We start from the raw sequence: 17332 nt of genomic DNA, 5'->3' as shown, positions 1-17332 counted from the left end.
TTTCCCTCCTTCCACCCCTAAAAATAATCAGGTACAGTTGATGAGAGGATTTAGCTGTTTTGTGCTTTGTTATGTGATTATCAGCCCACTCTGGAGGATCTTTCCCTGTGAAAATTTGGCAGCTGATCTCCAGTTCAGTACTAGTGCTGATATTGTCTAACTGTGTACTGTAATTCTTCATTTGGAGCTAAGTGGAAAAATGTGTGTTTGAAAGTTGTTGCATTAAAATGGTGTCAGTAACTGCTTGGTTATTTCTTGGACATAAGTTGGACAAATTTTTACATGTATTTGTGAGATTTTATGTGAGAGAGGTCTAAAGTAACTGTTAGGCTTGCTAGAGATGACAAGAAAGAGAAGTCTCATGACTTATGTCATGAGATATGTGGTCAAAATTTATTGCTCAGCTTATATTTAAAGTGTTTTGCTAGATCTAATTACCACATACTCCTTGTAGATGGTTTAAGGGTTAGAGTTAGTTAACTATTTCCTTTCTTCATACTAGCTTGAACTTTCACTGGGGAACTTGATGCTCTCAATCTTCTTGTGTGTTAACAAGATTAATACTGTTGGTATGATAAATATTCTCAGTACCACAAACACAAAATTTCAAGTATTGAGTAGTGAGAAAAAGTTTAAAATCTCTTCTAACTTATCCTTACTTCCCAAACAGAAGATGACTCCTATTAGGTGGGATCATGTTACTCAGCTAAAGCAAGGATTTCAAAATTAAACTTTGTTATGAGTTTTGTTATTTTACTAGTTTTCACTTTTGGGCCTTGCCTTTGGAATTATCTGCTGTACAACAAAAACCTTCTGAAACAAAGCAGTTGCATTTTGCAAAGGCTCTGAAGAGTTCAAATTGTACTGTCACACTAGCCTTCTATCTGCTAGTTAAAAGACTTCTTAGCTTGTTTAGCTGATGGACACACCAGTCACACTGACTGCAGGCTGCTGGGATAAGTTTACTATATTTTTGCCAAACTTAAAGAACAAAATCCAAAATAGACATATATTTTTTCAAATATTGTAGCTGTTTGACAGTTGCTCAGATGCTTAAAAATACTTTAACAGTGTACTGATATTACAGATCACACCTTCTCATGTGAGTAGTGTTATTTTTATTGCAATGATATTTCTGAAGGAAAAGAGAAGAAAATTGGAGTAGTTGTGGCCTAACTGTGATATGAAGTATGCTCTGGAGCCAGATTTATGCAGCCCCAGAACATGCTGACTGCATCTCCTTTTCCAGTCATCCTTGCATTACTTTAGAGTTGCTCCCACTGCTCTTTCCCAGTTATTCTTTTATAGTGGCAAAACTGTACTTTGCTGGCCAGATTGTGTTCTTTCATTAGGATTTATTTTGCTCTGTGGTCAGCAAATACCAAGACCAATTACATGTTTGTCACAGAGCAATTGAAAATGTGGATTTGTCCCATCTCTAATAAAATAGGTTCTCTATTCCTTTTGCTGAGAAGGCAAAATTTCTTGCATGAATATAATTGGTGGCTATTAAATGTGCTTCCTGCTGAGCCTGTAGCTGTAGGTGGGCTTCACAGTAATTTGTGGGTAATAAGATATTTTTTAGCTGAAGAATAAAACTGTTTATAGTAATATAAAGGGAAGACCACTTAATAATAGTTGCATTATATTTATGTGAACTGGGAGTCTGCCATTACTGCTATCTAGGATTTAATTTCAGTTTGGATTGAGGAATTCTATCTGGGTGAATAAGAGACACAAGATGGATACAATTACAACCATGGTGTATTTGTTATAGACATTGACTGCTTAAACCTTTAACACGTAAGTTTCACTGGTGCTGGTGAAAATGTGTTCAAAATGCAAGGGATGCTGCTACTTTCTTTTTAAATGAAAAGATTTATTACTATGCTCACATTTTTGTCTGACTTTTCTTGATTTTTTTATTAATATGGTATTATACTTTGATGTAGATATATTTCTTTAAGACAAAACAAACTGTTGCTGTAGACTGCAGAGCATCAGCAAATTCCAAGGGTTGTGCTTCCTGAAAGCATCTTCTTGCTTTAGACCTCTCTGTATTAGCTAATTCAATTTTTTTATGATGAGCTGTTTCCATTCAATTAGTCATGATGTCAGTTTTCACAACTTCTGTTAAACTATACAGTTACTTAAAAATAAATCAATTTTTATATTCTTCCTGTGAGAACAAAGGTCACTTCTACCTATTTGTGTGACATGGCATTAAAGGAAGTACAAGTTCTTAAGATGTGTAGCTAAATATTCTTCTTCAGATGTGTTCAGCATATGACTTGCTTTCTATAAGGGAACTAGCAAATATTCAGGATCTTACTTAAATCCAGACTTGTTTGTTAGAATTTTAGGCAGCTGTGTCAGAATCTGCATAAAACTACAAGAACTCAGGTAGAATAAACCCGAGTCTGACTCCTGACTTTGTACTTATTTTTCATGACAGAATGAAAGTTAATCAGAAGCAGAGCACCTCTAAAGTGCTCTGTGGTATTGCACTTTTAATTACAGGACATACAAGGAATGTCTTTTTTTTTTCCTGGTCTCCTTTAATGTAAACAATTTCTTCTATAGTAGTAGGACCCTTCCATTTAGTTCACTTTCCTTTCATCCCCACTGACTATAAGATTTCTATCCTGGCCTTCCTGATCAAACAATATGATGACTAGCATGTTTTTTGGGTTTGTTTGTTTGTTTTTTGTTGTTCTGTTTTAAATGTGGCTTTAGGAAAAAGTAGCACAAGTTTGTGCAGCCTGGTATCTGACCACTTAATAGCAGGATCCCTGGTTTCCAGCCCTAATTTGTCTTGCAGTAATTTGACAAGGGGACTCATTTTATTTCCTTCTTACTCTTGCAGTATGCCTGGGAAGTTGCTAGTCTTTCTGTTTTCAGTATTTGGAAAGTTTTCTGCTAGTTAAATTGTGATATGAGTGTTACCTGCTTCTCTGTAAAGTCCTTGGATTACCCATCCAAAATGTGAGAACTTCTAAAGAAAGTTCTCTTCTAAAGAGAAATGAACTTGGAAATCAGTAGCTGGCCAGGCCACAGTTCAGTGATAGCAGTGCTGCACTGTGGCATTTCAGGAGTTTTCCCTTTGCTTTATTTTGTTTAGTACCCTTCTCAAAGTTTCCTGTTTCACACTGGGCTAGGTGAAAAGCCCAGGCATGGGTTTCCTGAGAAGAGGCACAGGATGAATGCCCAAGAGGGATATTGTCTTCTGACAGAACACTAAAGGGCACATTTTGGCCAATGGGAGTCAGGAAGACTTGTCTAAAGTACTCAAAAGGAGATATGAGGGAAAAAGTCTAAATTCAGCATGATCTTTAAACAGGGGAGAATTGGGAGGTGAAAGAAGAGAGAGAATTTGTGAACTTCATTTTCTGTTGGTTTTTACTTGATTAATACTATGAATCATTCATCTTCCTGATAAATGTATGTTTTAGTTAAATACAGTAAACTGGGTGACTGTATAAAAAAATCCAAATAATCACCTGGTTGTGAAAAATCTTGTGGCAAGAGAAATGTCTCCTTGTCATACAGCTTGCCAGGTAGAGCAATTATTAGACATTAGCTGTCTGGGAGGCCTGAATACAGAGGCTGTTTCTAAATAGCTGTTGGAAAATGTTGCCCATCCCTCTGAAATGGTGTTCTACTGCACAGGGAGTGAACCTTGCCCACTACAGGGAGTGGAAGTCTCACTTCTGCACTGGAAGGTTGAAGGTTGAAAGCAAAGTTACTGCTCTTGCCCATTGAAGAGATGATTGCTTTTACAAGGAAATAAACCTGTGTGTTTCCTTCTTGTCTGATTTAGTACTTCACAGCCATTTGTCTTTTTATTGCATTCAGAATTATTTAATGGCTCATTTAAGATAATTACTTTTAAATGGGAAGTGAGAAGAGGTTAATTAGATGGACTAAAGTTTTCACATTGACACTTTGAATTAATGCAAATAAATGAGACATGGAGTAATGTAATCTTTGAATTGGTTATGATAACATCAGTTATAAATGTAAAAACTGAAGGTTTCAATTTTGTCTTTTTAATTTTTTCAGGCAGGTTGGTTTGTTCGATGAATAACTTGCATTGTTAAAAGTGTACTTAAAGGGGAAACATATGGTGTTCCTGCCTGAAGACTGTACAAGTATTATATTGTGTTTTTAAAACCAAAACAAATTGAGAAGTTTGACTGAATGTCAACAAGTGATTATAATCTTAATTGAAACTGGTCTGCAATGCTTGCATTTAATGGGGGAGTTCATAACGTGGTCTAAAAAATTAGATGGTAGTGAAGGTATTAAGTGTAATGAGTACCTTTGAGGATTTCTACTTCCTTTCTGAAATGGTGTTCCTGGAGAGGAAATGCTCTTGTAATTGGTGATATTTTATGACCTCATGTAACCAGGTGGAGACATTTTTGGTGTGATTAAAAATAAAAAAAATCTCTCATCTTGGTTGCCTGTCCTAAATCCATCCTTGCAGTTTCAAACTCTTATTACCTCATTTAAAAGGCCATGGTGCTGACACAGGCTCCTAACTGAGGGCTGTGCAATGCTTTCCCACCACAGCTTTGCAAAGAGCTTTGCTGCTTCCCTCCTTTACTCTGCTCTGCAGCATCATGTGCTCTAGAGAGCACAACCTGGGGGTTTACTGTGAGCCTGGGTATAAGGGGGAATCTGCAACTGGTACTAATAATTTCAAAATGTCTTAAATTTATTCAATTTATTAAACAAGCATGGCTTCTTTCTTAGGTGCTGGATAGCTGCCCTCCTGATGAAGATAAAAGCAGCTGTAAAAGACAGTGTTTGCAGTTCTGAGACACTGAGAATAAATGTGTGCTAGAATAAAGGAAACAAGTATGATCTGAGATGAGAATCATGTCAGGCTTAACACACTACAGTGAGGTGGTTGTATTAGATGCTGTCTAGTTAAGAAAGAGTAAATTACACAGGCAGGTGTGACCTTCAAGATTCTCTAGTAGTAATTTAATATTTTTCTTCAGGGTATAGTGTGAGGTTTTTGTGTCCCTCACAAGGGTTGTAAAGCTTGATTAACTGAGACTGGGGGAAGTCTAGCTGTTGTCCACAGATCTGCTTTGTCAGAATAAATTGACACTAGGCTTTAGATGTAGTAAACTTCCTTAGTGTCTTCAGTGTGGGCATGGTAGATGCAATGAGTGGTGTGAATTGGTCTAGCAGTCTGCTTCCTTCCTTCTGGAGTTCTTGAGGCCCTGTGTGGGCATAAAACATCAAGTTACAAGGTAGTGGTTTGTGCTGATGTAGGAGTAGGCTTCTCTATAAGGCTGTGGTCCTTTCTTGCTAAAGTATTATGCTCCCAAATGGCCTTTAAAAATTTTTGATTAATATTTAGTTTTCTTCATAATGTGTGTGGACTGAGATGTTACTACCATCTTTTTAAAAAATAACTGCAGGGTTCTTATTAATTGTAGCAAATACAAAGCTGATAAGCAGACATGTTCAGAAAGGATTTTTCTTTTTTTTTTTCCTCCCCCCCCCCCCCACAGTTAAGGCTCAGTATGGCCTTTGCTGCTTCTACTTTCTAACTCTGCAAAATAATTACAGAACATTGTAAGCATGATTTAGAGTGGACCATTCTCCTGTCAGAAGGCTGGCACAGCAACATCTGTATCTGCAGCACAGATGTGTCCTCCTGGGATGTGGCTGGCTTCCCAGGGCAGTCCTGACCTGTGTTTTTCTTGTCTCCCTATTTATGTTTGCTTGTGCAGCCTGTTCTCAATACTATCATGTATTGATGGTAGCAGTCTTTCTTAAGGGTTGATAATAAGTCTTGGGGAAGTCTTGAATCCCATGGTGTAAGTCAGTGCAGCTGGTTGGTAGGCTGCTGAAGCTGAAGATAAAAAGGATCTGTAATTCTGAAGTACTTTTATGTGAGTGTCTTGAATGGCCAGATTGTTTACCAAACCCTGCTGGGAGTTTCTCCTCTAGGAATGTAATGTTTGTGCCTTCAGCTTTTGACTAAACAATTAATCTTTTGAGGCATAGCAGCTCAATTCCTTATCTATTCAAATTTACCTCTTACTCATCAATAGTTCAATGACTAGATACCTGCTTTGAGCAGAAGTCTTCTTGTGAGATTTAAATGGTGCAGCAGTTAGTGTGGGGAGGAATGTGTGCAGCCTGTCAGTCCAGGCTGGGCTGAGCTTATCCTCTTCAGAACTCAGTATTTGCAGGTGCAGCTTCCTTGAATTAAAATATCCTAATAGGGAAGAATTCTGTGGGATGCTGGCAGTGTGAATAGTGGCTGTCAGCAGTGTGCTTGTCTTTTTCTCTTGAGTCACTCTCAAATAGTTTTACTCTGCAGCAGTTTGTGTTGTGAATGCTATGAATTTATCCTTTTTTTCCTTCTTAGTTGTGAAGTTTATTTTTCCCTACAAATTCAGTCATCTGTAATGGATGTCCTTACCCCAAGGCATGGGTAGATACATAAAAATTGTTCCACCATACTAAGTTAAAAAGTATCTTTTGTATTCTTCTGTATCAAATTATTGCACTTTAAAATGTAACTAAACCAAAGCATATAGGAAGACTGTTCCTCGCTAATGAGAGTTCACAGATAGAGGCACCTTGTATTTTGTTTAAATGTACAAATAATTGGGGCTTCTTTGGAGTGGGATTGTTTGATTTCAGTAAAATCATCAGCAATCTGATCTTGTAGATTAAGAATAACTTTAAAAATTACCAATAATTTGTGTGCTACTTAGATGTTTTAAAACTTTAGAAAGTTCTTATGAATTCAAGAACTACAAAGCTTGACTTTTGCTGGAAAAAATAATGTGGCATTCTCTTCTACAAAGTATGATATGAGTACCTACTTGTAGTTCATAATTTATTGTTCCCAGTTCTGAGTTCTCCAGCACCAGAAGGATGTGAACTTACTGAAGCCAGTCCAGTGAAGGGCTGTGGGGTGATTATGAGCTTGGGTTGTCTGACCTGCAGGCAGAGGCTGAGAGAGATGGGATTGTTCAGCCTGTGCAAGAGACAGCTGATTTTAGCAGTTGTGGATCAGTACCCGGTGGGGAGGTAAAGAAAATGGAGTCAGACTCCTGTGATGCTGAGAGAGGGCAAAAGGCAGTGCCCACAAATTCAAACATGGGAAATTCCATGTACAAGTAAAAAACCTTTATTGTGAGGTTTGTCAAACATGGGAGTGGGTTGCTGTGGTAGAGCCTCAGTCCTTGGAGTTACTCAAAACTCAAGTGGATGTGGCTCAGAACATCCTGCTTTGAGCAAGGGAGTTTGATCACAGACATGCAGAGGTCTCTCCCAAACTCAGTCAGTACTGTTCCATGTAGGTTTATGCCAGTGCTTTGTCACTTAAATGAAAAATAAAGTTATAGACATCACTGTTTTCTGTTAAGTGCCTTGTGTGAATTCTCTCTCTGTGTTTATTCTGGCATATGCTAACTGCTGGAAATGTTACTACTCAATGCTTATTTTATGATATTGCAAAGTATTTCTGTTGCTTTGAATGTATTGTATGAAAAATGATTTTTCCTGTCAAGTTTTTGTATTACTTTCCAATCCTACAATATTCAATGTTTTCTCCTTTTATAGTAACATAAAATCCTTTATTACCTTGCTAGATCACATTGGTTTTAAGTCTTCAAGGAATTTTTCAGACACATCAATTTTGTACCTGCTTGCTCTAGCTACTTTTTCATCCTTAAATATAAAAATGTATCATTTTGAACAAAAAAAAAGAAAATTGGAACTACTTGGAAGTTGGGTATTTTTCTAAAAATATCCTTTAAAAATTTAATATTTTTAAAGTTTAGTTTTTAACTATCAGCTATTGTATGTGTGACAATTTTTGTCCTCTGAAGTGAAGACTTTTCCACTGAAGAGTAAACTTCTTCTTACAATATTCTGTATCCTTCAGGTACTCATGAAATTTTACTGACTTTGAACCTATCACTGTTCCAAGAGAAATAGGGCTATTTCTGTAATGGTGTGGAAAAAGCCACGTGTGTCTCTTGATTGTGACCTATTTGTTTTTGATGTGTAAGTGGATTGACTTTTTCTGTGTTCCTAGCAAATTCAAGTGCTATCAGACAGAAATGATAAATATTTTTAAATCAAGTGTGTAGACATGAAATTAATTAAAATTGCTTTAGGTTATGGGCAAGTCATGCAGTAATCACTACTATTGTGGAGCCTTTGTTCTAATTGCTCTGAAGGTTTTTGAGGGAGTAGGTGATGGCTCAGTAATGTTCAAATTTGCTGCTTTATCTTCCAGAGCTGTTGAGTCCCAGAGTGAGGGACAATGTGCCCCCGTGGAGTCCCTGTGGCGACGTTACAGTGAATTTGAGCTGTTGAGGAATTATTTGTCAGTTACCTACCCACATATTGTTGTTCCACCTTTGCCAGAAAAAAGGGTAAGGAAACTGAAACTGTTGCTTGCTTTGTTTTGTGTGTTTTTTAATTTACTGTTGACACTCTTCTGTTTAACTAGGCTGACTTTGTTTGGCATAAGCTATCAGCAGATAATATGGATCCAGATTTTGTGGAAAGAAGAAGAATTGGTCTGGAAAACTTCTTGTTACGTGTGGCTTCACATCCTGTTCTTTGCCAAGACAAGATCTTTTATGCATTTTTAATGCAGGTATAGTAAAGTTATTTCTAAATACATTATTTAGTCATTATGTAATGAAGATAATAATTTTGATCTTTTCTATTGACCCATAACTTGTTCTGTGTCAGGAGAAAAGATAGTGTGAATAAACTTGAGATGGAAAAGGCTTATCCAGATAAAAGCTTCTTGAAAGCACCCTGCAGTTGTACAGTTGACCTTCCAATCTACCTTATGACTCTTTTCCAGTCAAGTTGTAGGGCTCCTAAGAGAGAATTTCCACCTCTTTGGAACAGCCACTTGGGAATTTAATGTATTTTGGTTGGGAGCTCTTCCATAGGACTAAACTTGAACTAGTTACTGTGCTATACTGCTGATTGCAGGCACAGCACTGACTTCCAATTTGCTCTTTGGATATCCATGGTTTCTTTAGCCTTGTGGTTTGGATCATGATCCATTCATGTGTTGTGGTCCAAAACTGCTACAATACATTGTCACAAAAGTTGTGGTCCAATTGTCAGTTTAAGCATTGCATTCTGCAGCTTTCAACTTCAGGAGATGTTGGATAGTTCTTTTTCTTGTGCTTTGATGAGAGATTCCCAAGTACTGGACTGAACAGCTATGTTTGCCACAGTACAGTATGTGGGTGAGCCAATATATGGGAGCTGAAAACAGCCAGTACACCTGAGCCAGGTGATGGCATGTGCCCTGCAAACTGTTGTCACCTGTATACTCTGCCTTGAGCTGTAAAGGTCCTTGGAGATGCTGGTAATCTCAGAGGCAAAATATATTAGCTCTTCTTCTTTAGACAAAGCATTGTGGCTCTGGCTCCCAGCTGATTGATAGTGATAATTCAGAAGAGAAGAGAGTTTTTGGGGGGAGATTAGTATGTAAACACAACATAATGATTGGTTATTCTTAACCCATATTCTTGTAAAGACATGGAGAGAGTAACTGAGACAGAATCCAGACATACTGGTGAAGCTCCTTTGATATGAGCTCTCACAGGGATTTGCAAAAGCTGCAGCATTCTTAAATCACTCTAACTGAACATTCTTCTGTATTTTTAGGAAGGTGGATGGAAAGAAATGGTGAATGAGACTGGATTTCAGTTGAAGGTAATTACTGTTATTGTTTGTCTCATGATTGCTGTGACATAGACATATTCCAGCAAACATGTTTTAGGCTATTTATGAAAGGATGTTTGCTGTAAGAATGAGTTAAAGGCATTGCTTTATGTATGCTTGTTAGTACAAAAACCAGTGATGCTCTTGGCATGTGATAGGTAGGATTGCAGTAAAGTTCACTAACAGGCTTGTTATGTGCCTGTGTAATTCTGCTGGTAACATAGAAGTATGATCCTTATGAGCTTTAAAAGTAATGAACTTGAGGCCACAGCAGTGGGGTTTTGTGTTTTCTGTTTAGTTTAGCATTTTTAAAGGTGTGTGTCAGACTTAGTCTGGTAAGAGGTGCAAGATGTCAAAAAAAGGTAAGCAAAGAGGTCTGAATGGTAGGACTTCTTTGCAAGGAGCAGTTGGTGAAAGGGACTAAGGCAGATGGATTTGGTGCCCCTTAACTGTTTAACAGAATGTGTCTTGAAGTAATGCTATCCTCATTGACATCAGCGAGTTCATGGCTGGGTAAACTGGTGGAAGACTTGCAGGAATAAATGATCTGAGGTCGTGTGTCTGTACAGGTCAAGAATCTGAGAAGCTGATAGATTGCTGGGCTGTGTCTGGAAGAATTACTGTATGGGGACAAATACTGAGCTTTTTGTTTCATTGTAATGTGATCTGCTCTCATGAAATCACAACTGAAAACTAGGTGGATTATGAAGAATTATTCTAAATAGTGAGAGCTAAAGAAAATCCCTAGTGCTCTTATCCTCAGTGTCCAAGGGGCTTTGATACTGACACTTGCTGTTGATAACTTAAGTTGACAGTAATTCTCTTCCATCACAGTTGGGTTTGCATACTGCTAGTATTCATAATGCAAACAATGTAAGGCTCTGAGGCTGCATACACCCATAGGAGTTCAGAAAGTTTGTACTGGCAGGGTGTGTTCAGGAGAGCACACAGTGGTGTGTTTATGGAAGAAAACTCATAGCAGAATGCTGAGAATATTTGCCTCCCTGAAACCACATTGTAGATTAAATGAGAGATGAACAAGTCTTGTTTTCCCTCTAGATTTGGGTATGTTTTCTCTTTTACAGTTCCAGTTTCCTTAGGAAAGAAAAATAACTTTTTAAAGCCTGGTAAAAAGAATCTTCCTTATTCTACATCTGAAGTATAAACTCTCAACATTTAACACTACACTGGAAGGAAAAACTCCATTCAGTGCATGTTTTAAACTGGAGTTAGACCATTTGTTTATGTTTCTGCTGCCTCTGCTGCATTTAAGCAGGATGTGTTTTTTGTCTGAGAGGGTTTGAACTCTCTAAACTTTAAATTAGGTATTAATGCAGTGTAGCATGCTATAGCTGAATGTTGATGTTGGAGACTTTGTTTATTCTGCCAGCTGTATCATTAAATCATGTCTTTACTCCCTCCCAACCCCAGCATTTAATTTTTAAGGGATTTTTAATTTAAGGGATTTGTCACTTGGGATTTTTAACCCTTCCTCTAGGAAAAAGAAAGTTCCCATCTCTCTTTAGTTTACATGAATGATTATAGGATCATAATAGCCATTAACTTTCTGAAAACTCCTCAGCTGTACCTCATTTGATGGGTGGTTCATCTTTAAAATGCTTGTGCATGTTACTCTTAAATCAATTTTAAGACTGGACAGATGTTTCTCTAGAAGCCTAACTCTGGTGTAAATGCTGAAAAGTGGTGTGTGAGAGTTACTGTGCTACAACTGGCAAAAAGGAAATAGCCCTACTGAGATGGTTGAGCATTGTTAGGATCATGCTTCCTGCCTGACAGTGCTTGTATGAACCTACTGAGCTCTTCCTTCAGAGCACTGTGTGCCTGTGACAAAGCTTGCCCTGTAACTGTAGGGTAGGAAGTTGTCCTTTCCAAGTGTAAAGCTCTTGGATGTGCCTGCTGCTCCAGCAGACTCAAATGGTTGTGGTGCCTGTTGTTTCAACCTAAATACAGGTTGTGGAAAACAGCTGCTCAGAGGGAAGGACTCTGATAATGTCAGTGTATGTAGGTGATGTTTGTACTGTGGGAGGATGTGTGAGGGGTACCTGCAGGTGTGTGTGAACAACCCAAAACGTAACTGGCTTGTGTATTGATTTGTTGGGGTATGGCAGTGGAGATCCAAGACTATACAAGCCTCAAAAGTGCTCTGAATAAGAATAATGGCTGGGACTTGAAGCTCCTGCAGTGTTTTGTGTTCCTTGTGCTGTCTGGAACATGCTTCCCATGCTGCCTTGTCTTCCCTTTGCAAGATATTCTTGGAGAAGTGTCACATGCAGTGGTGACAATAAACCTGCTTTCTCCTGATGTCAGCCAGTCATAGTCTGGAGGTTTTTGTTCCCTTACCTTTTGGTTTGTGGATTATACTTTGTTTTGGTGGTTTGGTCACTGGAAGAACAGTTGCATTTAACCTGACTGTGCCACCAGTCCACCACTAAACCATGTCCCTGAGTGCCACATCAGCATATCTTTTAAACACATCGAGGGATGGTGACTCCATCACTTCAGTGGGCAGCCTGATCCTGTGTTTTGCAATCCTTTTGGTAAAGAAATCTTTCCTAGCATCTGAACTTCCCCTGAGGCAACTTAAGGCCAGTTCCTCTTGTCCTACTGCTTGTTATGTGGGAGACCAACCTCCACCTCACTACAGGCTCCTTTCAGGTAATAGTGGAGAGCAATAATGTTTCCCCTAAGCCTCCTTTTCTCTAGGCTGTGTATGGGGTATCTTCTGCTCAGCCCAAGTGTAGTGGGAGGTGAAAGTCTCAGACTGTGCCTGTTTTTTTTATCTATAGAGGCTATTACAAGGCCCCTGAAGGACAGACTCTGTTCTTTTTTTGGGAAGACACTGTGTTCCCTTCACTGACAAATTCAAAATAGCTCTTCAGGCTCTGAGTTTTCTGTAACAGTGCACAAAATTTTTTGTCATATACCAACACTAACAACTACTGCTGAAGTAACTTACTGCTTGCAACTGTGGCCCTGCCTGTTAGCTAAAGGAGTACACTATAGGAAATCCATACACTTTGCAAGGTATGCTGATTTATTTTCCTGTTACTGAAGACAAAAATAAACTCCAGCCATTTAGCCACAATTGGTATTTTTCTTTAGAATAGATGAGCCCTGAGTAAGCTGTGTGTAAAATGCATTTGTAGGAATTAAGAGTTGTAGTGATGTGGATGAGGCTGGGATCTCTCACCTGTGTTGGTGTCTTATTAGGGGCAAATTCTCACTGCACAGTTTAATATTCAATAAACTGGAAAAAGCTCCTCCATCTCCTTAAAAACATTCAATACTACTGTTGCAGTAATTGGTCAACCAACATCTCAAAAACTAAAGCAGTCAATTACCTTTTTAATTAGGTATTGAATTTTATTCAGTAGAGATTTATATATGCTCTACTACAGAGAAGAACATTGCATTAAAAAAGGCTCTATTCTGATATACAAATTACATATTTTCTGTAAAGCAAGTAATAAAAAAAATAGGAGAACAACATATATAAGATTTTGATTTCACTGGGGAGCTGTTCCTGGTAATAAAGAGCATATAGAGGTCACACTACCACTGGTTTTACTTGGTTAGAGAAATATAAAATAGCTTGTCCATATGGTCTTAAGTTACCTAATTGCTTCATCTAAAAAGAATGTGAGGTTGTGTATCTTAACTTCATGGTTTGTGCAGCATTTTAAGGAGGGACTATTTTTGTGGGACTTGGATTATGCCAGCTTTATTTTAGTGGTTACTGTTTACATCATATTCACAAAAATAGCATCGTTTTTTGACTTTTTGATAAAAATATCTGACATTCAGGGCAGCTGGTGTCAACTTGTTCAGTGTTTGGAGATTTAAATATGCCATGAAGGCAGGACATTTTAGAAATGGTGCTGCCAGAAGGCTGAGATTTTTTTTGTCACTGAGATTTAATTGCATTAAATTAACAAAGCTTTTTTTCCCCTTTTTCAGGCAGATTCCAGATTAAAAGCTCTTAATGCAACATTCAGAGTGAAAAACCCAGACAAGTAAGATTCCACATCCTTCTTCCCTCCCTTTCCCTTTTTCAGTTAAAACTGTAACTTCAGGTGACAGAATATTCTAGCTCTTTAGTATAAATTCAGAAAAGAAAAAATATCTTTCTGCACTTCACATCTTATCAGAAGCTCAGTAAAGAACTAGTGTGAACAGATGTGATAAATCCTGCCTCTAGAAGCAGGAAACATTCAGAAAAAAATCCATCACTTTATGTAAAACGAGTATTTCATTTTAGCTAGACTGAAATGAAGGGACAAAAAAGCCTCAAAACCAGACTCCAAAAAGGAACCCCTCAATATTTGTTTTCAAGAAATCTTTCCAAGCATGAACAGAATACAGATTGATAGTAGGTCTTTCCAGAAGTCTGCTAGTGTACAGCTCTGGATGCACACACCCTGGTGTTGCAGTTCATAGTTCTCTCCAAGCTGCCAATTTTCACAGATGCTTTTGGAAGTCCAGAGGTCAGTTTGGCTCTGTTGCAGTTTACAGAGCTCTGGGACAGGCACTGAGCAATCTGCTGGATAGAAAAACTGCTCAGAATTGTCAGTGTGTATAGTGGGAGGTTCATCACAGCTTTGGTGACGTGGGAAGGGTAAAATGGGAGTTTCTGCTTCTGCAATGGTTTAGAAGCATCAGTGTGCAGTGGTGGTGGCAGGGGGTGTTGCTGTTTGCCGTCCACAGGCCATGGAGACTGGTGCAAAGTGCCCTTCTGGGTGCAGTGGCAGCAGATGTTCCCTGGGGAGAGCCCCTGTGCCTGACTGCTTCCTGTTGTCTGCTCCATAGAATCTGGGATACTGTATTAAGGATGTTAGAGGGTGCATACATATCTTTCTGAACCTCTTCATAGGCTTAACCTGTGAGTTGGTCCAGTCTCTCCTTTTTTATTGTGCTTGTTTTTAGGGCCTTCTGTGGCTGCCAGGAAGCTTTTAGCCAGGGTTTAATATAAAGGATACCATTCTTGAATGAGATCAGAAGACAGCAGTTCTCTGTATCTGCAGGTGAAAATGGTCCCTTGTTTGAATGCTTCATCCTCAGTCATCTTCCTCTGTTGCCAGTAGGAGTTATCTTTTCCTGCTCCCACAGCAGGTAAACTGTCAGTAGTCTGACTGTAGCCACAGGTGGGCAAGACTGTTTGTTTAAGGAGCATCCTTGTTATCTTTTGAGTAACAGTGTTTCAGAAAGCAAAGCTGTTGTGAGAAGTAGCTTGTTAAAAAGCAGAAAAAGGGTTAATACAAGGAAAACATGAGGAAAGGGCTTGTAACAAAAACCCTCCTCCAGTGTTCCTTGATAAAGCCTTCACAGCACTTGAGAGATGGCACGTGTTTTCTGTTGCATTCTGCCAGCTGCATAACTTCCAAATTGCACTTGGGGATACAAGCAGTTTAATAAATAACTGATGAGCAGAAGTTGTTGTTTGTTTGCATTTTGCTGTAGCACCTGTAGCTCTAGCAGGAAGCACAGTGCCTTGCTCTGCCCAGCACACTGGTGCTTGAGCTGCCTGGAATGCTCTGCCTGGCCCCTCTGCTTTACCTTTGGTGCTTTTGTGGGCTGGCTGGTGAAGTGGTTGAGCAAGCTCACCTTGCTGAAACAAAAGGTGTGACTGCTGTGTGGAGTGAAGGCTTTCAGGCTGCTGGGCCAGGAGAGGTGCAGGTGAGGAATAGCTGCAGCTCCAGTTGGGATTGCCATGGAGCTGCACCCCTCAGCTTGGCAACATGAGGAGTTTCATGCAGCTGAAACAAGGCTGCTCTTCAAGGTCAAATGGAGACTGGAAACTGAACTTTCTTCTGTGGGAAGCAGTTTATAATTTCAATGGTGGAATTAAATGGTGATAAAAATATGGTATTCTGGTACTCAGAGGTAAATGTGTATCTACTGCAAACCTCTCTGATTTGGCCTCATAAACACATCCTTTCTTTTTCTTTCTGGGTTTAATCAAAACCATAGCTTTTGGGTTCTGCTGGAAAATTTCTTTAGAAAATTCTAAAGCCTTTCCTAAGGCAGGCTTTTTTTCTTTTCTTTTTTTTTTTTTTTTTTTTTTTTTCTTTCAGGTAGCTCTCTGGTTTTTTTTTTTTTTGGTCTGGTTATTTGGACAAGTGCCTTGTTTTTTAGTGAACAGTTTTTTTCTTGTAGTGCTGCTCTTCACAAAAGAAGACAGTGACACTGCCTGCCCTGATGCAGGAAGGATTACTGCTGAGTAAAATGCACAAAGTAAATAACTTACACTGAAATGCTGTCTACTATAAAGGATTTTTTTGCTAGTACCACAAAAGGTATTTTTGAGAGACCTGCTGATGTTCCTATACCAATGTGACCCAATCAGTTCTTCATTTGTGTCTCAAGTTCTATTTAATAGTTCAGTTAAGTATCTAGACTGTTGCTAATGTTGCAGAACCAGTAAAACCAAGTGAAAAGTGCTAGTTTAAAAAGCCTCGGTTATGTAGTGCCAAAATTATGTCTTGTTTCACACTTCTACTGGTAGGATACACTAGAAAGTAAACATCCCTTTGTGTGCCTCACTCAGCTCTGTTTGGAAATCACTTAATTATGTAACTTCTTTTTTTACATAAGCAATGAGTAGGACTTCAGCAAATATATGAGAAATAAACTTTTGTCTGCAACACCACCAGTCTCTTAAAAAACAGTTTTTCCAGAAAATTGTATTTGTAAAATTTTCAAACTTCACAGAAGACTAGGAAAAATATAGCAGCCCTTTGGTTTATGCTTTTATGAGAAAAAATAGAAGACAGCTTGATTCTGAAGTGGTAATTTTTAAAAAATATTTTTTTAATTGAGGAAGAATTGGTCTGAGAGAAGATGTATTGCTGCTTGAAGTCAGGATACTGAAAGTCTTCCTAGGTTCCTGACTCTTGCCTTCAGGGAGTACAGCATTCCTAAAAGATTTCTTGTGGCAAAACAGGATAAATAAAACTTTCCATTATAAATTTCTGGAGTGGAAAGGGGAGTCTTCCTGAGCTGCAGGCATGCTTTTTAATCTTTTGTTTTTAGTTCAATTATTTCAAATATCTTCACTGTACGTGTCTGCAGCTGTCTGACATGCAGCCCTGGTGCATATTTTATAAAGTGTAAACTGAAAAGATTGCTCTCTAAATCCCACTGTGCAGATCAGTGACTACATTTCTTTTTCCCCATACAGTTTCTCTGCTAACTTTTAAATCTTTTTATGTACTTTAACCCTGTGTGTGTCATAATACTATAAAAAATGCTCCTTGGAAATCAAAAATATTATAAGTCATACTAAAGCTTTTACTTCCTGAATGTAAGGATGGGAATATTTTAGGGGAAGACTTCCTGGCAGGGGAGAAGGAGGTGTTAAATGAGAAACCCTGGAATTTCATACTTGGTCACCCAAAACAAGTGACCCGACTCATTTCAGTGAGACCTCTTGGGTACAAATACAAAGCCTGACTGTGTGCTTGCAGTGGGAGAAGGGATGAAGTTTTTTTTTATTCTTGAACATCAACCTGGAACACTAATCTCAGTTTCCCATTCCTTAATTCTAGTTACATTCTTCTGTGTTTATTTT

The 17332-nt window shown here is 38.5% G+C and overlaps 1 protein-coding gene across 2 annotated transcripts in view; it reads left to right on the top strand.

Annotated features, from left to right (window-relative positions):
- Positions 1-17332, top strand: part of SNX4 (sorting nexin 4) — a 32551-nt gene that overhangs the window by 1386 nt on the left and 13833 nt on the right. Inside the window, exons 3-6 of one of the 2 annotated variants that reach the window (XM_079310961.1) lie at positions 8285-8423; positions 8522-8650; positions 9688-9735; positions 13723-13778. In XM_079310961.1, coding sequence (XP_079167087.1) covers positions 8285-8423; positions 8522-8650; positions 9688-9735; positions 13723-13778 — 372 coding nt within the window. Of the gene's footprint in view, positions 1-8284; positions 8424-8500; positions 8651-9687; positions 9736-13722; positions 13779-17332 lie in introns of both variants that reach the window. The other variant, XM_079310960.1, reaches the window with a different exon arrangement.

This window comes from Erithacus rubecula (genome assembly GCF_903797595.1).
Source record: "Erithacus rubecula genome assembly, chromosome: 8".
Classification (NCBI taxonomy): Eukaryota; Metazoa; Chordata; class Aves; order Passeriformes; family Muscicapidae; genus Erithacus; species Erithacus rubecula.
The sequence above is the reverse complement of the archived record's forward strand: the minus strand, read 5'-3'. Positions and strand labels throughout refer to the sequence as shown.